At 41.9% G+C, this 24,708-nt stretch overlaps 1 protein-coding gene across 1 annotated transcript in view; it reads left to right on the forward strand.

Moving 5' to 3' along the window:
• Positions 1 to 24,708, forward strand: part of ATE1 (arginyltransferase 1) — a 160,611-nt gene that overhangs the window by 11,207 nt on the left and 124,696 nt on the right. The window contains exons 4-8 of the mRNA XM_019555462.1: positions 1,348 to 1,429; positions 1,711 to 1,983; positions 15,202 to 15,434; positions 17,577 to 17,705; positions 18,775 to 18,903. Of these exons, the coding sequence (XP_019411007.1) occupies positions 1,348 to 1,429; positions 1,711 to 1,983; positions 15,202 to 15,434; positions 17,577 to 17,705; positions 18,775 to 18,903 (846 nt within the window). The remainder of the gene's footprint in view (positions 1 to 1,347; positions 1,430 to 1,710; positions 1,984 to 15,201; positions 15,435 to 17,576; positions 17,706 to 18,774; positions 18,904 to 24,708) is intronic.

Raw genomic sequence — 24,708 nt, forward strand, 5'->3', positions numbered from 1 at the left:
TAACTTATTTTAATACTATTTAAAAAATACCCTTTTCCTGATTTAGGTGTGTTTGCATAGTGTATATAGTGGTGATTGCATAATAGCTCACAATACAGTCTTACTCTTGTATATTGTGTGTGGGGGGTAAGGAGGTGGGGTTGTGTGTTTGTGGGGGTATGTGTTGGATTGTGGGAGTGTGTGTGTGGTGTTATGGTGGGGGGTGGGAGTGTGTGTGGGGGGTGTGGGAGGGTGCAGGTGTGTTTCGGGGAGTGGAAGGCTGTGGGGTGTGGGGAGGGGTCCGTGGAGTCCCTTGAGTGTGCCAGGCTCTGGATCTGCATATGCTGGTAGTGAGCAGGGCCAGCCCCGCACAGCCCCATGGCGCTTCTGCCCAAGTCCCCGGTTGCACTTGGTGGCAGGGGGTGGATCCAGCCCCACCTGGCCCCATAACATGCAGCTCCCATGCTCCCACCCAAGTCCCTGGCTTCAGGTGGCAGCAGCATGCGGGGCCAGCCCCTCCCGGCCTCATAATGTACGGCTCCCTGTGCTCCATCCCTTTCCCCCAGCAAAAGTCCCTGGCCCCAGCCCAGTGGGGCCTGTACTTGAATTCTGACTCTTGCAGGCAGGGAGGCTGGGAACAGCCACGGGGCGGCCAGCAAAAGCCTTTGCAGGGCAAAGTCGTCTTGTCTCTCTTACCTCCTAGCTCAGGGGTAGGGCTGGTCAGGCCAGGCTGGGGTGAGGGGTGCAGAGCTGGACCTCATGTAGGGACGTACTGGCTTGCAGAGGACAGCCCAGGGCCAGGGCTTACAGTGGGGCTCTGCAGGCCAGGTGAAGTTGCATGGTGGGCTGAATGCGGTCCGCGGGCTATATTTTACCCACTCCTGATTAGGCTACATTGCCCCAGAAATAGGGCAGAGAACAAATTATTTTTCCCCCTTCTTGATCCAAAGCAAAACAAGTTTCCTTACCTTTTTTTTCATAGCTTGTTTTCCCCACCTGCATTGTGCAGATGGCTACTTTCTTGCAAGGGATGTTTCAGTCAGCTTAGGTTCACAACCCTGTTGTTGAAGCTGCAATCTGAATATCATTGAACAGATGAGTGGGGACAGGCTGGCTCTTTGTCCTGTACATTTGGACAGTCACTTCTTGGTTTAGCATCAAGAAACAAGAAACTGGTTGCTATCTTTGTGAGGTTCTAAATTATTTCTCACTGCTTCTGTTGGCAGTGTAGCACCTCTTTATTACATCATAAAATGAACATATTTCTCACATATCCTGTGACAGTAGAGAATGTTCCACTCTAGTAAAGCACATAACTTTTCTCACAGATGTATTTATATTATCAGTACAAATGTGGTCTATTTTCAGGGTGAGCGGATATGGGAACAAAAGAACAATATCTTTGTCTTTATGTTAAGAAACATTAAAGTTGGAAATAACTTGGATATTGGCATGAGCAAAATATGAGCTATAATTACATAGTGAATTTCGCTCTGCAATTTCCCCCCTACCATTTAAACAAGTAATGGGTTGGGAAACTGGGGAACCAGTTTCCTTTGTTTCATATTTTGATAACTTTAAAATTCATGGTGTTGAGATCATAAATCTGTCTGCTTTCTCGATAGTCATTGTAGTTTATTTGGGTTCTTTTGAAAATAAATTATTGCAATGTGTGGGTGTGGCATCTGTCATTTGATCTACATTGTCAATTGCCGCTTGTCTCATTTTCAGAAGAGCCTATGGATTCCCATGGAGGGGATGCAGTTGCCAGTGATTTCGTGTTAAGAAGTACATCTGATGTCAGTCAGCCTGAACTGACACCCTTGCACGTGGAATCTGAAGAGAAGGTGGAGACTGAAGTCCAGGAAAAAGAAGAAATGGACAACGATGTAACTGAGGAGAAAGCAGAATCTGGATCTCTCCAGACACATGCAAAGGAGGAGAAGCCAGAGTCCAGTGAACCATCCAATTCAACTAAAAATGTCCATGCAACACCAAAACCAGGTAATCAAAATTTCTTTGGAAATTAGAATATTTATTATCACTGCCCTATTATTTTCTCTTTATTATTGTTGTTTTACAATCTGTTTTTTTTACCCAGACTGAAGATCTTGGGCTGTTCCTTTGTTTCCCTTGTAGTCTCAACAATCAAAGGAACAGTAATATGTAAATCAAAATACAGTATACAATTAATTTACTTTTTTAGTACTCCCAGTATTTTGCTATTTTTGTTTGGTTTAATTTATGGTCCCATACAGTAGGCATTTGACTAGGTGGCTGCTAGGAGCTCAAGGGGCCACCTAAGCTCCTTAGTCACTTATTGACTGATGTGCACATTTTGTAACAAAAACTAGCAACTATTTAAATATGAATCTCAAGTGCTTTCATGCTTTTAGCGGTGCTGTGATCTTATCACAGATAGATAGTTCTATAGGCAGAGAGAGGTAGTTAGCCACGTTAGTCTGAAATCAGGAAGAAACCAGGTAGAGATGCATCATACAGACTAAATAAGATGCATATGAGACTAAAGGAAGAGGGAGAGGAAAAGGAGAAAGATGGAGTGTAGTAGGGGCTGGGGAGAGGACCCTGCAGGAGGGACTAGGTCGGGGAAAAGTGCCCCTTTTGGGGCTTGGACAAGTGGTGCTGTCTTGGCTCATAAGCCCTGAAAGGGAAAAAATGACTCATCTGGCCAGATCCAGGAGACCACGCCGCCCGACACGCTGAGGGAAGCCCAAGCCTCCTGGCAGCTTCTGTCAGCAGAGACAGAACAAATAGTACTCCCCTGGTGCTCTGGGGGGTGGGAAACTCACCTGGCAGGAGCTGGGGGGACTGGGCTGCTGGGGAGATGTGGGGGGAGAGAACTCCTGTGGCAGGGTCCTAGGCAGGCAGTACTTTCCCATCCCTCATGGGATCCCAGGAAAACTGCAATCCTGACTGAGGAACCAACTCCAGAAATGCTTGGATGCTTATCTCGCTGGGATCCTTTGACCCTAGCTGACTTCCTGCCCCTGGGGCAGGGGGCTGGGCTTGATGATCTTAGAGGTCCCTTCCAGCTCTAATGAGTATGATATATGAAATCTATGAACTTGACTTATCCCTCGGATAAGTAAAGCCAGATGGTGGGGGCTTTCAGGTGGCTTACTGGCAGGGAGACAGGGGCACCAGGAGGAGGAGTACTTCAGAGAGAGTACTGCATCCTTGAGAGAGCGGGAAGGGACACTGATGGCAGCCAGCCTTGGAGACCCCTGGATAGACCTGGGTAAAGAAGGAATTTGCCCAGAGGAACTGAGCTAAAGAGCCCCGGCTCAGGATGGCTGTGGATAGTGCAGCTGAAGCCCAGCACAGACCCAGAAATTTTTCTTTGTGTTGTAATGTAGTAGTCACTAGCGAGGGGAGTATAGCAGGGGAAAAGCCCAATTTCTTGCACACCTAAGTTCTGGTTAATCAAGTCCGGGGGCCAACATGTTAGACCCAGTAGCACCTGATTTTGAATCCTGTGTTGAGCAAGCTGAGACTTGATCTGTCCTGGACCCGCTGATCCCAGAGAGAAGGAGGACTATTGCCTGAGGAGGAGGAGACATTCAAAGGGAGCGACCCATCTAGAGGACCCGGCCATGATCTCTCATGAAGCTCGCAGTCCGCCGGGCTGGAGAGGCTCTAAGAACTGGCAACTTGCACTCAGTACCAGCAGGAAGAAATGACTTGGCACCCAGGAGGAAAAGGGCAGGGTGTGGGGGTGGTGGAGCCCTGTAGAAGACCAACATTGCTCATAGGATCATCACACCAGATACCATCTAGACTCCTGAGAACTAATTTCACATCAAAGGCATGGCAGGAAGAGAGAGGAAGAATGAGGTGCAGGTCCCTGAGATCCCAACGCGACAAGGAACAGCTGTTAAGCCTGCTCACTCACAGGCAGCAAAGAAGAAAGGATCCCGTAGGAATCATTAAGGTGTGCATTCTGGTTGGTGAGATCAGAGCAGATATGGTTGTAATGTAGAGCTTGGCTACATACGATGGATCTTGTAGTGTGCTTAGAGCAAGGGTGGGTAAAATATGGCTCCAAGGGTTGGATCTGGTTTGCCAGCTGACTGGATCTGGCTCGTGGCTGCCACTGTGGCGCAAACATGAGGCTGAGCCCTACATGCTCCTGGCAGGGCAGCCTGTGCTACGCTTCTGCTAGCGTGGGCCCCGGCCAGCATGAAGCTTCTGGTGGGGCTATTCCTGTTGTGGCTGCAGCCAGCCAGTTGCGCCTCTGCTCCCCTCAACTCCAGCAGGACCTTACTGCCCATAGCAGTGCAGCAAGGGAAAGGAGGAGCGGCCACTGGAGATGAGGAGAGCACAACAGCATCTGGCTGGGTGTAGCCACATCAGGAACAGCACCTTCCTCACCTCCCAGAAGCTGCGTGCTGGCTGAGGCCTGGGCCAGTGGGGCTGTTCTGCTCTCCTTGCCTCCAGCTGAGGCTGCTGCTCCTGCCACACTGCTCTGGGCAGGCAGGCGGCAAGCTTCAGTTGGCAGCTTCTGCCCACCACATGGAGCTCTAGCACCCAACAGCCTTCCACCCGCTCTGTCCACTCAGTGCAATGAGCAGCCACCTGCAGGCAGCCAGAGCAGGTGGAAGGTGACCTGGAGCACGAGCTCCATGCACTGGTCAGGAGCTGCCAACTGAAGCTTTGTGCCATCCTGGAGAGGCATGGCAGGAGCTGCAGCTGGAGGCAAGGGGAGCAGAACAGCCCCGCCAGCCCCGAGCCTCAGCCAGTGTGCAGCTTCCCGCAGGGCTGTTCCTGGTGTGGTTGCAGCCGGTTTGGCGCTGCTGTGCTGCCCTCACCTCCCAGTGACAGTGTGAGCGTGGCCGACTGTGGCCATGCTGAGAACAGCCCCGCCAAAAGCTGTGCGCTGGCTGGGAGCCGGGCTGGGGCCAGGGCTGGCGGGTGTGGGCAGGAGCGTGGAACTGCCGTATGGAGCATTGCGGGGGCAGCTGCTGACTGGGTGAGCCCTGCTGCATGCGCCCCCACCTCCTCGTCCCTGCCCTCGCTGCCAGGCAGCTTCCTCCCACACAGGCACACATCACCTCCACACACCCCCTTACAAGCTACATACTTTTAAAAATCTCTGTCTTGTGAACATTTATAAAACGTGTTAAAGAAGCAAAGATTTGTAATTAATTGGACAAACTATATTTTCCCATGAAGCAAGTTGATGGAAACTGACAGGAGATGGCAGCCTTGAGTAAAGATTATTAGTGGAAGCTGCAATTTTTTGAATTTTTTTGTTGAAAAAGTCAAGGTACAGTCATTAGTTGACATTAAGAATAACAGTGGGTGAAACTTTAAACAATAAAGGTGCAGATATAGGAAGTTTGAAACATGATGTTTGTATTCACTATTTAAAAAATTAAGGGCATGTTTTTATTAACAGAAGTGTCCAGTTTTGTACATCTTTCTTTTTGGCAGAGTTTTTAAATGATGTATTAAAGGGAGTAAGAAACACCAAAATGCTTATTCAGTTTACCCTTTTTATTTTATTAAAGTAATTGGTGAGAGAGGTCACCTTTAGTTTAAAACTTTCCAGATTGAGGGATGTTTAGTTTTTGTCTTGGAAAAAGTAGACTTTTTCTATGATAACTTGTTTATAGAGGAATAAAAACCCAATTAAACAAATGGGTCATTGTCCTGACAGAGTGGCTGGCTGTCTCTGTTTACTTTCTTTTGGAAAAAATGCTTTGCATGTTTATACAAAAAAAAGTACTGATTTTAAACATTATCTTTAGTGAGTTACTGTCACGCAGTTACACCAGGTAGGAGACCCCAAACAGATGGTGAGACTAGGCTAAGTATTTGAAACAGTCTTCAAATATGTCACGAGTATTTCAAGCAAACAGTACTGAAGACTTATTTGTGGCTAATGGGCAGGTCACATAGGGAAAACTGCAAAGACTGCCTGCTAAATGGGGATAACAGCACTTGTCCACCTTTTCCCAAGTGCTTTTAGATCTATGAATGAAAAGCCCAGAGGAAATATAGATGTAAGAGACAAAGAAGGAGAACACATTTGCAAACTGTGGAAGGGAAGTAAGGGGTCTCCCCAGACCATGGAATATGGTGGCCTCAGTCTGTGTGCTGAACAATGGGTCTCCTTCTCCCGCTAGTAAGTTTCCCATTGTTTAATGGACAGACTGAGGCCACCAGACTCCACAGTCTGGAGAGAGCCCTTACTTCCCTTTTGCACTTTTCAAATCTGTTCTTTTATGTTCTCAACTTTTCTCCCTCATCCTGGACCTATTTTTGCAAGGTCTGCTAATGGACATCGGGCAGGATCACACTGAGGAGCCTTGCTCGTGCTGGAGCCTGCATGTATCATAACATCAACCCATCCCTCCTCTCCTTCCAACTCCCCTCATTCACGATGATAATGCTTGGCTTACTGGATCTTAAATTTACATAATTTTCATGACATGGTGCGCAGGGCCTGGCCTGGGTGTCATGTGGGGACCTGCTGGTTGGGACCATCTCTACATGTAAGAATGAATGAACTGATCTGACATCAGCTGCAGAAAGAAAGGCGGCACGGTCTGTCAGCTGTACAGAAAGGCAGCTGGAGGCCCCTGGAACCAACGTGTTTAATGGCACTGGTGAAAAGTGCCCTGCTTTCTCTCTTTTTTCAGACTAACACCTCTCTCTACTCAGCTTACAAGCACAACTTTTTTCTGACTGCCAGCATTTTAATCTTGTCCTTGCTAAATTTGGCTTGCACATCTTCACTGGCAACAATTTGCATCTGGGTTTTAAGTAACAAAAGTATGTTGCGTATTCAAGGAAGGAGTGAAACCATCTTGTTCTCCAATAAGCTATCCTGACTGGTAGTAGAAGAAGTAAAAAGTGATAACCTAATTTTTGTCCCTTAAGAAAGAGACTACTGTTTCTAGATTGTAATATTCAAATCTTAAGGAATCTATTCATCAGTGGCTAATAAGAAACTTTCTTTGGTGAGTGCAGGTAGCGTGAGCTAAGCTATTACGTTTTGGACAGTCTATGCATTATTTTTAAATAAGATTTGTAGGATTCCTCACTCTGGAGAAAAAAACATTCAACTAACCCAATCCAGTGCTTTATCAACATCTAACTAAAGTTGGTTTGCTACTGAACAAAGATTTCCCAAGCAGCAGCACTGGATTTATTCACACACAAAATCAAACTAAGTTCCTCTACTCCTTGGAGGGTGAGAACAGCAGAAGAGGCCATTTGCCTCTCTCATCAGTCACTACAGTCTGACTGGCAGAGACTGAGAAAAAGAAATTCCCTTGTTGCTAGTATGTGACGGGATGTTATTTATTTATTAATTTATTTTTAGCTCTGATCACTCTTTAACAAAAATCCTTTAACTGATTTGATATGGACATCCCTGAGAGCAAGGAGCTGGGTTAGCCACAGAAAGAAGTTAGTGGTTTGAGTATTAGATTCATTTAGTTCTTACACTACTGTATAATAAGTGTAGTTGAAACGATCCTTTCCTTTGACGTTTCTGATGCTCGCACTTGTTATGCAAGGCATTGCTCCCAATACTTAAAGGTAAATGTTTTAGATTAGGCCAGCATGACTGTTTTATCAATGTATTCTTCCGAAGGAAACACCTGTGGCAGTGACAGATTGTTTTCAGAATATTTTTGGTGAAACAGTCGAGGGGGAAAAAAAAAAAAGAATTGGGGGAACCCTCCATGTTTCCATATGTGAAAATTAATAGGTCTTCCCATAGCCTCCTGATGATCCTTTCCTTAAATATAACGGTATGGTTCCTTTGTAGTCTGTAACCTCAGATGATTCAAAATGTTGAAGGTGGATGATGCACAGACATTGTGATATCATTTGGGAAGAATATAATGTCCATACCAGTATACCGTATAGGGGATCTTCAGAAGAGCTCTGTAGGATTGGGGATAGGATTGATGGAGAACTTTTCATGCTTGCCTTTTGCCCACATTCCCATGACTGCAGCATATGATTCTGGTGTCGTCTTCACTTACAAAAGCAGAGCTGGTTATAGGACACTGTTAGTCATCTGTAGTCTTTAAATGGTTATATAAATGGTTATTACTGTTATGTTTCTTTTTTAAAAGAAAAAACGTATGGAGGCAGTAGGTGAAATATTAGAAAAATATCTCTTTATCATGTTGCCTCTGGGGTTCTCTAAGGACCTTAATTGACTGTTTTACAACTGACACAGACTGTTAAAATTACCGTTTCAATGTAGTCAAACTGCTGCTAATAATAAATTGATAATTTACTTCAGGATGTTTGAAAAAAACATTAGCCTGTAAGTGTTCCTTTGAGAAAAGTACAGGAAATAACTGTCATTTTCTCAATTGGATGAAATTGGATGTTAGTTTTCCAACTACTGATAGTCTCTTGTGTTCAGCTGACCTTCAGTAGCATGTAGGCTGTGGACAAGGCTGGGTTCGTGGCGCCTCCCTGCTGAAGCTATGCTTCAGAGCAGCCAACAGTGAAAGAGTCACAGGGTCTGGCAAGCACGTGAGATGATCCCTGGTTCCTGCTGCCAGAGTTCAGATCATTCATTTAAAAACAGACATTTATGTAAAATGCATGAGCAGCGTGGAGGGCAGGGACTGGAACTCAGGTCTCCTTTCTCAACTAAGCACTCTGACCACTAGTCAACAAAAATGCGATTGCTTTTTCATGTTACCCTTTTCATCACTAATAGGTGATGAACACTGCAAAGTGTTTCAGCTCCAAGAGGAGGGTGATTATGACCCCACCTTCTGTTCTGTTCTCGTGGTGAGGGGGTCCTCCTGCAAGATGTCGAATCGAACCCCTGAGGCGGATGTTGAACCTAGGTATCCTGTTCCTTATGCGAGTGCTCTAATCTTTAAGCTGTTACTTAAATTGTGGGCATCTGGCACCCCTATCTCCTCTTCCAGCTGCCATGTTTCTGAGTGAAGGTAATTGTGGTTGCTTCAGTTTGCTAGCAGGTATTAGATGTGCTCACAGCACACTCCTGGTGTCAGGCCCCTTCAGAGGCAGAGCTTAGACACTGTTATGCCTCAGATATGAGTAGCAATACTGCTTAGGTGAGAGCAAAAAGAGACTTCATTTTAGTTTAGTTCACTTCCATCCTTGTTTGTTTTGACAATGTCTTGATAAAACATTTGCCATGTTTATGAATAAACATAAATAATATTTCCTGCTGGAAGTGTAATATCTGTGTTACACACACGATTTAAACTTAAGAATGCAGTTCAACTTCAGCGTGGACTATAAAGTGATATGATATGTAAAAATCTGGAAAAAGCGTTTTGGAAAGAGGCGTGACTAGGAATTCACTAAGTTTAGCTCTAAGCTAGTTTATCAATTAACATTGCAAATATTGCAGTTGATTAACATTGCAAAACATGATTAACATTGCAAATATTAATTTTGTTAAGAATATTGAACTTTTATACAACAGTTTAATGTCTCAGTGAAAGACAAAAGAAAGGGTACAATAGTTCTCTTGCAAGTAACAGGATAGTTAATTACTATGAAGAATTAGTTGTTGTTGTTTTTCCAGATAAATCTAGCTGCTTCCTACAGAATATTGCATGAATGTGCTTTTTGTATTTCTCCAACTTACTGGGATCAGTGTCCCAGTGCTTAAAAATGGCAACAGTGGTGCTTGAGATAAAGCTTTAGTTTGTGTCACTTTCCCCATTTTTAAGCTTGGGGATGCTTTTAGGAGTGGAGCCAAGTAGATTGAGAGCAGGTGTGGGCTGCCTGCTGCAGGCTTGGGGCTGTCTGCCCTCTGTCCTGGGAGTTGTGTGCTGAGTCCCCAGAGGCACAACTCATTGCCCCTACTGCTGCTGAGTGAGCAGGGGGTGCACAGCCAGTGCGCGGCTCCTGGGGCAAAATGCAGGAGGGTGGACAGCCCCAAACCCACAGCAGGCAGACTGCATCTGTCCCATGCGCAACTCTTGGAGGGCACATGCCCCCTTCTGCTTCCCCCATGGGGTGCATGTAGTGGCAGGGAGCCGTGCCCCTTGGACAAGCCACCCGCAGCTCCTCCCACTCCTGGCTCCTGGGGTCCATTCATTGCCCTGGCTGGGCAGTGCCTGCCCCTGCCCCTGTCCCACCCCGCTACCTCCCTCCCTCACTGTGGGGGCCTCGATCTGCTCCCCCATGCCTCTTCCCTCTGCCACACCTTCCCCCCAAGGCTTACCTGCAGGGCACTGCTCTGCACACTGCCAGGCTGCACTCCTGGCCATGTGCGGCTGCACACATGCACATGGCATCCAGGGACCCCAGGCAGAAGGCATATTGTATTTGTTGGCATATTATCAGCTACTCCAGCCAAAAAAAGACAATAGCCAATCCTTTTAAATCCTTTTATCGGTGCCAATCCAATATGACACTGATATATATCAGTGCATCTCTAGTGTTAAAATCACATTTCTTCAGATTAGCCTTTAAGGTATCCTTCAGTCTCTTCTTTTGCTCACCTCTGGAGTGATGACCATTGGTGAGTTGGGAGTATAGGACCTGTTTTGGGAGCTGGTTGTCAGGCATCATTACAGCATGTCCTGTCTGATGGAGCTGGTGCAATATAAAAATGGCTCCAGTGATGGTGGTGTTTCCATAATGTTCTCATTGAGCCAGTTTTGACGTTTCTTTGTGGAAAACTTCAGGATTCCTCATGCACTTCGTAGATGCCTTTCTTTCCTACTGAGGCATTGCTTGATATGATCAATTTAGCAGGGTCTTTCAAGCCCTTGACACTAAACCTTGTCCATGATGGCTTCTTTTATTTACATCATTTGGGGACTATACAAGAATTCCATTTGAGTTGACTCTCTCCACCCCTTCCTTTCCTTAGCTCAGAGTATCCGCCCACGCTAGCATTAAAATTGCTAAGAAGAATGATCTTTTTTTGGGGGACAGATGACAGGACTTGTTCAAGTTTAGAATCAAATTCTTCTTTTGTTTCGTTATCAATGTCAGGAGTCGGGGCTATGTATTGTTGATTGTTGCATGTTATTTGTCAGTCAGTTGGAAATGAAAAGTTACAAAACACTTATTGATGCTGACTGGGCCTTTTGGAGTCTGAGTAACCATCTTGGTCTTGATAACAAAACCCAACGTTGAAGATGTGCCTGTCTTTCCAAAAGAAAAAGGTATAGCTACTACGATGCTCTGTGAGCTGTCCCTCTTCTGTGTGCCTGGTGTTAGTAAGTGCACCGTCAGTATCAAACCCTGCTTGCAGATGTTTAAAAAAACCCAAAAAACACAAACCAAAAAAAATGTGCTTTACTGGAAGCAGCAGCATGGTACTTCAGCTGGGCTCTGTAGTGTCTGTAAAGATTGGGCACTTCGGCAGGGTTTTTTGCCAATTCTAGGTAAAGCTGATTCAACCAGCTGTTAGATAAAAGTGTCTAAAAAGCCCCACTAAGGCTGGGCTGAAGTAATGCGCTGCCTCTTTTGGGCATGCACGGGGCTTGTTGTGGGAACATACCGAGTTTAAATTAAAGTGCTGGATTTTGTTTCTATTTTTTTTAATGTCTGCAAGCACCCAAATTGTTTAAGTTCTCTAGCCACGAGTGATTTTTTTTTTGCTTTGTTTGGGTGTGGATATTCCAAGTTGCAAACTTTTGTTACAAGATTTGGACTGCAGATAGGGTGATCCCACTGGACATGGTTTTCCAGTCACATGAAATAAGACTGGCTATGTTTAGGGCACTTTTTCTAGCCCCCTTGTATGTATGGTCATCAGAGTGGATCCTAAAAAGGGCTGCTCAGTCATGATGATTGAGCAGGCCTATTGGACATTTTCTGTTGCATCAAAATAAATTGCAGGCCTGGAATTGAATACGTTCAAAGGCACAAATAGGGTTATGGACAACTTTAGTTTTAATGGGGAAGGGAGTTGCCACTCAGGTGGCTGTTGTATTTGCTCACTCTTATAGCGGTAGCAATAAGCTGTAGCTGTAGCTTGCAGATCTAACAGTTATCCTGTAACAGCTTCCATTTGTATTATGTGATGCTGATACAACTGTGGATGTGTACTCTGTCTGTGTATGCCCTAGTGATTGTAAGATTGTTCCTGTTTAAGTTTTGTGCAGGTCGTAGCACAAAATGACTCTGTATTTTTACAAGTACAATATTTCTATATGGTTGGAAATATTCCAAAAGACTGTTGTTATAATTCCTTTAGAAAAGAAAAGCCTACTGTTTCTAAAGCATGTGACAGTAAATGTAAGTTTAAAAAAAAATAATTTAAATGATTATATAAACATACCACTATTTATAAGTGAGAGATTTTTAAAACAAGGCTAAGAGTATTTAACTTTTTCTTTGCTGTAATGTAAACTGTTTTAAAGTTGACGTGTCATGTGTTTACTGCAGAAGAAAATGTTAATAAAATAAGTTGGAGGGAAAGAGTATTTTTCAGAACTTGTACTTTTATAGAAATCCTAGAATAACAAAATGCTGTTATAGAGCGCTATTATAAAACATTAGAACTCTTGTCCTGTAATTTTGTCTATATGTTTGTTATCTCACTTGATTTATATTTTAAAACAAATTAAGGGGCCAGCCTCAGAAAATCTTGTATGTATACATATTTATTACTGTGCAGTTCCTACTAATGTAGTCTGGAGCTGTGAGATTATATTTAGAGTAAAGGTATTATTTTAAAAGTGGCTGCTGGCCCTTAAGAACATAAAACCCACTGAAAGTCAGTTTGTCAAATCATACTTGCTTTATGTCTACCATCATGTCATCTGGTGATGAGAAGCTCAGGTGGCAGCCAGTACCTGTGGGCTTTTGGTGGCTCTCTGTGGCTTTAACTTAGCATCTGTACTACCAAAGTGTGAACTGCACTGTGGGATAGCACCAGTTGCTGAGCATCTTTGAGTCTTTCAGTTGGCCTTTGAGTAGTAGAAGCTACCTTACTTGCTTTCAGCAAAGCTAGAGAAATGTTGCCAGCAGAGTGAAGGGCTCTGTTACCATAGAGGGGCTTGTACTCTTGCCTGCAGAATTGCTGCCAAAACTTTAGGCAGTAATATAGCCTAGTCCTTAGGCTTCCAAGTCACTTATGGCATGTTTATGCTGCCTCTATGTTGGACCCAAGTCTACTGCTAAAGCAGCACACTTCACCTACTCATTCCCAGTCAGGTTGAATAAACGTATTTAAATGATCTGGAAGAATTCTCCCATGTTTGTTTTCTTGGTAGAAAAACTTGCTTTGAGACTCATGAACAGATATTCAAATGCTGAGTTCCTGAAGGCCAAAGAGCTTGTAGTGTTGATGCTGGGCACCTAGAACCCCTGGTGCACCCTTCTTATTCTGTTCTGCGTGCTCACTTAGTCTGCCTGGAGGAGATGGGAGCAGTGCACAGGATAGCCCTGATTGGCTGACCAGACTGCTAAGCATCAGTTTGTGTCCCTTACAGTACAGTGTGTGATTGTGAACTGGGTGCATTTTGCTCCTTGCTTGACTGGAGTAGTAGAGTCCAACCTAAGCAACACTGTCTGCCTGGGGTAAGTGGAAGGGAGGGAGCAAAGCAGCCCGTATGCTCGATGACTGTGCTTTGTTATTGAATCCAAGTGTTCATTTAAAAAAACCCAGTAGTCCTGATGGCTTTGTGGTTGTGAAACTAAGCATAAAAATGTGAATGAGTCTAGTGAGCATTTTCCCCTCTGATTTGCAAAAATGTGAACCAACCAATAGCTTTTGGCAGTTTGAACTGCCTGTTTGTATCAGAGGAGCATTCCCTTTTAACCTGTTTTATTGGTTGATCATTTAATCTGAAACGCCAATGTAATTTCTAGAGGTACAGTGATGCATCAGTCTGATATCGGATTGGTACCGATATAAACAAAATTGCCTGTATCGGAAATCAGCCTGAAGTGACCGATTCATTTGGTCAATTTAAATGCCTGTGCATGCACACAGCCTCAGCACAGCACAGCACACAGGAGGAGCAGAGCTCAGCGGCATGCAGTTGGTAAGTCTGTTGTGGTGAAAGGGGGAGAGGGAAGGGAAGGGACATGTGGGTGGGAGGGGAAGATCAATGCCTCCCACAGTGGGGGTGGGGCAGGGGCAGGCGCTGCTCAGCTGGCGTGGGGCAGGTGCTGGATGGAACTGGCTCATCGGGGGGGGTTCTGCTGTTGTTGCATGGACCTCTGGGAGGGCATGAGGTGTGCCCCAGATCTGCGTGGGGTGGGATAGGCGGGCTACAGCTGTGGGGTGGAGCTGGGGCTGGTCTCGGGGTGGGCGGTGGTGGTGCTGGGAGGGGGCTATGGAGGGCAGCGGGAGCACTGGAAGTGGAGCTATGGCGAAATTTGGTGTGGCTGCAGCCCCCTCTGTAGCTCCCCTCCCAGTGCTGTCACGGCCTGCCCTGAGCACAGCCCCTGCCAAGAAGAGCCCGGTGCAGCCCTGGCTCCACCCCGCAACTGCAGCTTGCCCACCCTGCCCTGCACAGATCCGAGGGCACCCCCCCGCCCCAGTGGCCGCCTGGGTGTGCGTGGCAGCGGGAGCAGCCCCTGACAAGCTGTGGCTTCATTCTGCACCTGCCCTACCCTAGCTGGGCAAAACCTGCCCCTGCTCCCTCCCTCCCTCTCCGCGGGGGGGCATTGATCTGCCCCCGATGCCCCTTCCTCCCTCCCCTTCCATCACAACAGATGTACCAGCTGCACGCAGCTGTAACAGAAATCAAATTGGTATCGACTGATATGCCTCCTTAAATATTAGCTATCAGTATCAGCCCCCCAAATCTCTATCAGTGCACCTCTAGTAATTTCTATTGTCTTTGATTGCAAACTGACCTAAATGCTTACAGGTGCCCGTTTCCTTCTCAGCTGCCAACCCCCCTGATAACTTATAATGATGCAACTATTGGTATAAAATAGAATCCTAGGATAACAGATAATTCATGTCAAAAAAAGAAAAAGGATGGGGAACTACTGTATTTATTGAACTGAGATTTCCAAATTAATTGCATATAATTTAAGTGAAGATGCCATATTGATTTCCAGACTGTCTCAGAAGGATCTTAGATAATGATTGTAGAGTATTCTGAACATGAAAGAAACTGCAAGGTAAATGCCATGTTTTAAAATATAATTATTGCAGTTTTAATCAACATATTATTTGTCACTGACTTAAATCTTTCATGCTGCTGCTGCTGTTCTTGTTGCTGTAAACTTTGATTATTTTTTTTCTTTATGTCCCTCTAGGCAAAGGGGCTGATTTGAGCAAGCCACTCTGTCGAAAAGCAAAAGATATACGGAGGGAAAGAAAATTGCAGAAACTACTTCAGAACCAGACACGCATGGTTGAAGACCCTCTACTTCAAGTGGAACCTCAGGTTTTACTCTCTGAAACCTCAAAATCCAAACCAAATCAAGCAAAATGCATTGAAGATTTCATTTTTAGCTCCTTACCTGAGGATGCCATACACCAGCTAGAGGTATTGGTGATTACATTACTACTGATTTATAATAATCATATGTAAAATGACTATTTTACCATTAGAATCAGTTTTTAGGGAAAAGGCTAGATGAAATATTTGACCTGGAAGAGACTCTTTTAAAATGAAAAAAAAAGTTGGAGCACTGATAAGTGCTTTGTAGAAAGGTCATTTATTTATTTTTTCCTGCTTCTGAAATTTTTTTTTTTTACTATGAAATATGTACTTTTAGAGGAAGACAACTTTTGTCAAAATTTCTGTAATATTTTCAGAATCAAAAGTTGCATAGCTTTTATCACCAGGGTTTGCTGACAGTCTTTCTAAACTTTTAAATATACTTTAAAAATGCCTTTCAAGATTTAAAGATCTTAAATATGAGGGGGTAGAAAATAGGGTGTCAGTCTTTATGGTACTGTACTGAGTAACTTCATTGGGACACTAGAGGGCGCTCTGACTCTTATTTTCTGAGTAACTCATATTAGCTGTGGCTTTTACATCAGTTGACAAAATATTTTTAGTCATGGGGTATGAAATGAATTTTCAAATAAAAGACTGAATTCTCTGAGTGTTGAGAGAGAGATTCACCATGTTTTTCTGAAGTACCTTATTGTTTAGCCACCTTTAATAATGAAACTGGTGGGAAAGCAAGGCTTATTCTTGCAGATGGATTGATAGGATAACACAGACATCTGTCCTGTAACTGTATTTGATATAGATAAAGGTCTTTAGCAGGTCATAGAGCTTATGGGAGTAAATTTTGTTTAGCTAAGTGTATTGACTGCCATTATAGCTATTTTATAAATTATGAAAGACTTAATAGTATAATGGGTACTGGGGTGGCATGTTTTGAAGTCTGGAGAACTTCTTGAGCTTTCTTTCTCTTTTTTTATACTGGACAAACTCTTATTCCTGGAATATAAGATAGGACGTCTTACAGGAAATCAATAGCTTGGGAGCTATTGACCGCCATGGATAGTATCACTGGAAAATATTAACTGTAGTTGGAAAGTACAGTGCATTTTTTTTTGTACTAATTGCATAAAAGAAAATTCACCCACAGTAGATTATAATGAAGATTTGAAGTGCTTTGTCATGTGTTTAACTTCTTTTTCCAAGTCTTCTAGTTCTTTATGGGTTAAGTTTCAGAGGAGTTGGGGAGAAAAGGAAGGGGGGTGTGTGCTCATTTTAAAAAGGAAGCAAGGTTGGCAAGCGGGGGAAGCCAGGCATATAGGAGGTGGAGGGTATAGGAGCTGAACAGGACCTGCAGGAAAGCAAGGATGGCTATAGAGAGATTATTTCATGGGGCACAGTAGATTGGGTGGGCAAAGACAGCCAACCCAAAACTGAAAACCGCATTGCATTTAAAGTATTTTCAAAATGAACGTGGCCTTAATTTTCTCTGGAGACCCAGACTGGAGGTTCTGTTTGTCCATGTGATGTCATATTTCACTATAAACTAAAAGTTCCAGTTCAGGTATTTTCATTTTATAATTTAAAAAGTTGGAGTGAGGGTAGAAGAGAAGGGACAGATGCATTCTTCTGTAACTCCTTGGTAATTTGTGATTCCTGCAACAGCTAACAGGTAGGAAATAGAAGTGATGAGGCATCAACTTTCATTCCTTTTTAACAAAAAAAAGTCAATTCCTTTGGAATTATCCCTATCAGTGGGTGGTCTCTGTCCAAAGACAGTAGTCTTCAGACTTGTAAGGCCTTGTGTGCTTTGCAATACTTTTCTAGCATGATTTGACCCTTCAGCATAAGCACATTTAAAACTGATGTGGGGGGCAGTGTTTAAAATGATGAATGATGCTTCACTTCTTGGCTTTAGTTACTGAACAGTATTTACAGATTTCTGCTGTAGAGGTTTTGTTAAGTTTCATGTTTCATGCATTGAAAATAAAAGAGAACCTATTCCAATAATATGTATTTTAAAGTAACACCTGAAAAGTCTGAAAGGTTTGAGAGCTAATTTATTAATTGGCATGTTAAGTTTGATGTTTTAACACTGATCTTTCTTTCAGCAAGTACAAATGTATTTTTGTTTGCTGTTTTTGTTAAAAATTTTTATACAAAAAGAACTATGTAGTGCATCTGCTTATTACATGATATAGCAGTAAAAAATATTTTAACCTGTTTCTGAAGGTGAGGTTGGTGAAATCATCTCCACAAAGTTTCCAGTTCAAAGCCACATTTCAGGAGTCTTACCAGGTCTATAAACGTTACCAGATGGTTATTCACAAGGACCCACCTGATAAACCAACTATAAGTCAGGTCAGAAGGCTAAATACAATTTTATGCAAAACCTCAACTTCCCCCTTATTTTATGTCTTGCATGGACTCTGGGAGAAATAAATGTGGATTTCATATCCAATATTTACACTATATACATATACATGACCAAATGGAAGCCTGGAAAACCAAGGGAACAATGAATTAAATTCAAGCAATGTCCTGGAAGTGCAACCTGTTTGTATGTCTTATTGTAGGTATCACAGATCTGCAGCCAGAAATAAAAAGATATCTTTGTTTTGTCTCAAAGAATTTGGAAGTGTTCTATAGTAGAGCTAATAGGCATGGTTTAATACTGTATCACTTGCGCAGTGATATGGTGAGGGCCAGATAAAACCTTAACTTCAAAGCGGCAAATTCTGATCAACTTCAATGGGAATATTTGTGTGGGGAAGACAAGTGCAATATAAACAAAAATATGTGCAGAATGATTATCACTTGTAAAAAAAAAAAAAAAAAAATACTAGTTTAAGATTTACAGGAGTTGTTTAAAGCATTTTACTTCTCATTTAAACTCAAAGAAGAAATAAGTGCATTCCATCTAAATTACACATTGTTATAATGAACAGACAGCATGTAATGGTTAACCTTGCCAGGCAAATTATTTCTCTGAGACTAAACAGAAAAAAACTTTAGGAGTTTGGGAAAAGGCAGGGATATTTGATCACTAAATGGGAGACAAATAATTAAACCAATTTAAGTAGGGCTGTGCCATTAAAATAAGACATTTGTTTTCATGGAACAATTTAGAAAACAGCTAGGAAAATAATGTATATGTTTTATTATGCTGTTCATTACCACTAAGGAAAATAATAGTACCATACTGAGGATACATCTGAATTAAGTAAATTTTAATTTAAAATATCAGTTTAGTTAATATCACAGTTACAATCGCATGGGGTTCCCTTGCTTTACCCCATGTAAGATAGAATACTGATGGCTGAGGCTTTGAGATGGATAGGAGGAGATCTTACACTAGCCTTACCTTCAGAAGCTTGTAATATGAATATATACACTTAAACATTATGCTTGTATTTTCCTTGCTCTGAAGGTGAGGTTAGTACCTGTCTCCTCTGAGGACCCACAGTTCATATCATCCTTCAGCCAGTCAGCTGCCTTATTTGCCAAGTATCAGATGGCTATACACCAGGATACACCTTCTGACTGTGATGAGCATCAGGTACAGTTCACTGCATGGACCTCTACCAAGGTTTTTTTGATAAAGGTCAGATAAATAGTAGCACATGGGATTTCTTTGAACTACTCTAAATATTAAATCATTGCTTTTACAATTTGAGAAGGTTGGCTAATGTTCTGTGCCAGGTTTCAAAACAGACAAAACTTTCTCAGGTGAACAATGGACAGTTATCACAGTCATAACTCAAAGCAAAGTTAGTATTAATACTTGTAATTACATCTAACAGTTTTAAGGATATAAGATAGTCAAATCTCCACTTGAAAGAATAGTTAGCAATATGGTAATATAGATAATGAATAAATATGCTTTGTAAATCTAAAATGTTTCAGGTTTTAGATAATTTGTTTTGTCATAACTGTATACTTCACTATTTCACTTGTACGTCACCAAATTTTGACGTCGTATTACTTCATTTTATTACCTTATCCAGTACATTTTTTAATTATTATTTTAATCTCCATTTGTTCACTTTATGTTGCTAATAACATCACCTATGGTCCATTTGTTTTTCTCCTGAGAAAATCAAATATATTGCATTAAGAATATTGCTACTGTCTCCTAGTGGCAGACCTGGTCTGTTCTAAGAAGTCTGTCCTAGCCTAATAGCCCACAGCTATTCAGTATGATATTTATGCTGTGTTTGAACATGTATGCTCAGAGAGAAAGACCAAGCAATGGTATTTTGCACAGGAAGGTAGAGTGGTTTATTAACTGTTAGGAGAAATGCTGGAGAATAAATGCTTTATTTTAAATCAAGACAAGTTTTACTTTCCTAATAAACAATTTCTTTAGTGGCCCATAAACTGCCTCTCTACCTTGCTGCTCTGTCAGGACATTGGGACAACAAGACTAACACTGTTTTTAAAATAAGAATGGCAATCTCTTTCAGTGACTGACTGAAAAAATGAACAGAAAAGAGCTCTATGTTACTCTTGTCTGGTTCATCTAGCAGTCAAAATGTTCCTTTAAAGAAATGTGTTTTAACATCCTCCAAATGCAAAACAGTCCTTTTTTTTTTTTTTTTTTTCCCAAATTTCCGTATTATATGATTCATGTAAAATCATATAATCCTGAGTCAGGGGTGCATACCCAGGTTTAGCTAGGGTACATGTATAACTGCTTTTCACTTGCAGCTAGTCTGAGAGGTGTTATATTTTGCTATTTTGGTATTCCAGTCATAGTTAATCTTTGATATGAATTTTTGGGTGTTAATGCTTGGGTAGCTCTGAGAATACTGCCCCCATCTTTTTCCTTGTGATAAGTCAGAATTTCAGTAGATTTGGCAAGGGCACGATTATGCTTCAGCTGTGGTCACTGGTAAATAATCAGACAGCCACTTCTCTCCCTTCCTGCTTTCCTCACCCTCAACCCCCCCCTCCCCCCGATCAGATCAGAGACATCCAAGACTTTTTTCCTTATCTAGTCAGCAACACAAAATTTAGCCAGAGTTTTAGCTGTACATGAAATTTCTTATTGGCATGGGCTAGTAGGAAGAGAGAGAATTCCAAAACACGTTGGGGATTTCAAGTTTGGTGGTAAACTTCCTTTAGGGAGCCGTGTTGAATTCAGTTAAGTTGCATTCAGTTCACTGAGTTACTGTTATAGACACAATGGCACAGTGGCATTTTGACTTGCTTGGAGAACTGTTTGCATTGGTACACATATCACACCGAGTACTAGTAGCACTGTGCCATTAGAAAACTTACCTTGGTCATGGATATCATTTAACTTGGCCCCAGAACCTCAGGGTTTTGTTTACAGGCAAGAAAAGTTATGGACACCCAAAGGTTATGTTGATAGAAGCCAAACTTTATACTACCACTTAGTTTGTTCCAAAAAAGGTCAAAACCTTCTCTTTAGATATTTTTTTGGCACATTTATTACAAACCAATGTTTTCTGATGGAAAAAGTGATGGAATGTTTCTGTAAGAGTAGAAAATTTAGTATTTGTCTATAGCTTCAATTCAATTCTGGTGTTTTCCTTTGGAGCAGTTTTATCCTTTTGCATTGTTTAAACATAAGGTATTCCCCATCCCCCCTTGTTTAATAACATTTGGGTCCCCTCCCTCCCCTCTAAATATGTGTTATGGCAGAATAATTGCTGTTCAAGAAATTTAGCAGCAAATCTCTAGCAAACCCCACTGAGTGAAACACAGGCAGGAAATGATTTCTGACAGTTTATAATGCACATGTGAATGGCTTTTTTATAACAAACAAACAGAAGTAACCTTTCTAATTCCAGGGCTATCATCCTACTGAATTTAAAATTCCTGATGTTGAAGGTGTTACATCTCCTTAAAAAAACAAACAAAGTCATTTAAATATTTAATGGGAAGTGTTAGGCTGTGTAAATAATGGGTTTGTTGTCTGTCTCTTACAGTAAATGTGCTATTACACTACACTTTAATTTCTTTTCATTTTTTGCTGGAATAGTGGAAAACTATACTGTTGCGTTTAAGTGTTTAGTAAAAGATGCAGATGAAATCAGTGTTGCAAAGATTTATTTACACATTTACCAAAATTATATGTTTATTTGTGCTCCACTTGGGTGGTGGTTACATGCATATGATAAGCCATCCTAAGGAAATGAGTCATGCCATAAAGTAAGTGCAGAAATTATTAAAGGTAGGAAAAACTAAGTATGGAGGAGGTTTGTTGTTATGCACAACAAATTTATCATAGTGTTCATGCTTATGCACCAGAGTGTTTATTTGTGAGGTGTATATTTTGAAGACATTTAGCATAAATAAATGGATAATGGATTTTGGGGAGTCTTCTATTGATTGTATTGTCTTTTATTCTGTATGTTCTGGAGCAGAGTACATTATCACTTAAAACACAAATTATATAGAGGCCCAGCAGCTCATGAGTACTTTAACTGTGCAAATGAACTGTAGTAAATCACATTTTGTCCACGTGTGTTTTTGGAAAAGGACGTACTCTTTTGCATTCATGTACAATATTGATTTGCTAGGATGGAGAAATGGTTTATATGGGTTTTTGAACTCACATTTTTCATTAGTGATCTGAGTATTTCTTATCTTTTTCTGCAAAATAGGCTCCTTATTTTTTTAGGAACATTATCCTTAATTTTCTGAGTACATTTATAAAATATTTGACTAAATATGTATGTGAAAGTGTTGGTTTTCTTTCAGCTGCTCTTGTTATTTTCTGCACTTCAAAATCACCCTGAGGTCAAACTCAGATGAACCATTCACTGACATATGTTTGAACTAGGCTATTGTTACCTCTTGATTTTTCTTCAGTGTTTTTCAATATATAACTGTAGCAGACTATGGCAACGATAAAGTAAAGTGTTAGTTAGGAAAGATAAAATAACTAGCTGTCATGCTGTTGCGACCAGGCAACTCTTTATTGCCTTTACAAATAAGGAATCAGTACAACAGTGTTTGATTTATACCTAAATTATATTTTGCCAAGTAAACTTGTTTCTTCTCTTCTTTAGGTAATCAATTAAGTCCAATTAAGTATCCAAGAAAACATTGTATTGCAGCACTAAATGTTTTGCTGTCAATTTACAGAGAAAATATTTTCCTTGGTTCCTCTAGTGATATCAGCTGAATTTCAGAAGAAGAATTTCAAAATAAGCAATACATAATTTTAATTGTTTACTAAGCATTAGTTTTAACATCAGCATAGAGGGCTGTGACGGAGTGTAACAGCATTTCCTAGTTCAGGAGGGCAAGAAATTAACGTAAGTTCAGCCTGTCCTCTCATGTTGATGCTAAGAAGGATTCTAAATGGTCTTTGAGACAGAAATTGGAAAGAGAGACTTTCTGGTGGTCTCAAAGTGTTATGAGAGCTAAAATGAAGCCATGGGATTGAGCACAATCCCTAGAAATGACATCTTGTGCATGTCTCTGGGTGTGGCCTTGCTTTGGTGTTTAATAAAATGAAAATAAATCAGAATGAAAGTTCAGTTTACGCGAAAGATTGGTCAAGTGGTGCTTAGGGATTTATCCATGTCAGTGATGCTATTGAAAGCCACTAATCTTGCCAGTACTTTCAAAATTTATCCTGCATAATTGGATTGTGGTAGTTAATAATATTTATGTGGTATTTTTCTAAGGCTTCCCAGTGATTGTAGGTGTCCATAGCTTTTACATTTAATCTGTGGTACCAGATTAGCTACTGTACCATGGTTGTAGTGGAGACAGAAGAGTAAGCTGTATGTACATCTTGTTTCAACTAATTGATTTGGCTGTTTTAAGTAATAGATGCATACATATAGGCTGTTCTCTTTACTTTGTATAGTTGGTTGGCAGCAACTGATCAACAATGAATCATTGAAAATATCGAGATTTATGCATCTATACAGGCCTTCAGGATTAAATTCTGTGTTGATAGCATTGAGATTGGCCCCATAGACCCTTTTGGGTGCATTGCTGGCAGCTGTTGCTACCCGGCCACAGTTTCTGATGATTGGGTGAAAACTTACGATTTTATGAAAAGACTATTGTGCAGTCCAGAGCATGCTAGACTGTGGCACTATGTTTTAATGATTGGTTAAAGTGTCAAGTACTGTGTCAGTTTCCAGTATGGAATCTTCAGAGCCGTTCTGAAAGCAGATCGTGATAATGTTGTAACCACTAAACACCTGAATGCACTCATTAGCAAGAAGTCATGTTTATGAATATTAAAGTACCAAAATGGATTGAAGTTCCTTTTCTTACACATGATTTGCATGCTAGTTGGCAATTCATGTAACTGTTTTTGAGATTAATTGCCTGTATTATGTAACCATCCAGAAAGGCTGTGTAAGTGTATTGAAGAAATTTTAAAACTTTTCTACGACACCTGGCCAGACTTTAACATGTCAGTTTCTTTTCTCTCTGCATTGACCTCAAATTAAGAAACATACCTAAACTGAGAAGTAGGTAGGTAAATGCTCTTTTATACTTCATATAATTTCTAAGGAACAGCAGAACTTTCACAATGAAATCCAGTGCATGGAAGTGAAATGGGTTATTAGTCCCTGCTGTATTCTCTTTATTTGGAGAGATCGCTATTTGTTATTCTGGCTGAACTGTAGGAGAGAGTAGGAAACCAGGGTAACCAGATGGTACTAGATGCTTTCACTTTATAAATTCATAGTATGCAGCTATGAAAGACGAGATGAGACAAGACAAGAAACTAGTTTTCCAGGTTGTGGGCTGCCTCTTAAGGGGGATATTCTTCCCCAACCTGAAAGAGGAGAATTAGTGATAGATATGCTACATTTTTTTTCGTGGGAGAAGTCTTTAGATGCGTATGTGTACACGCAGATGTTATTTGTAAGCCTAGCAACAGATATTACGCACAAATTGATTTAAGTGATCAGGAACCAGTTTAAACCTGTAAGAGAACAGAAGCTCAGTGCATATAAACCAGTTTCAAAATGGCTGAAACTGGTTTAAGATGAACGTGGATGAATGTAGTATCAGACTTAATTCAGTCTGATACTATATTCATCCAGGTAAAACCGGTTTATGGAACTTCTGCCCCAGATCCCCTCCCAATTCAAGTTAACTCACAACCCTACAGCATCCCATTCCCCAAAGCTGGGAGCCAGGTGACTCCCCTGGCCCCACCCCTTCCTCGGCCAGGGGGATTGGCCTGGTTCCCTGCTTGGTGGGGGGAGTAAAGCCCCCACTCTGGGCTTCCCCCCCCCCACCTCCGCCCTACCCCCTTCCTTAGCTATTGCTGCCAGACACAGCCTGGCCAGGGGGGTCCAGAGTCGGGGGCTGGGGTGTTCCCTTCCCCCCCTCGCTTCTCCGTCAGCCTGCT

Source organism: Crocodylus porosus, unplaced genomic scaffold (assembly GCF_001723895.1).
Source record: "Crocodylus porosus isolate Cpor-Errol unplaced genomic scaffold, CroPor_comp1, whole genome shotgun sequence".
Classification (NCBI taxonomy): domain Eukaryota; kingdom Metazoa; phylum Chordata; order Crocodylia; family Crocodylidae; genus Crocodylus; species Crocodylus porosus.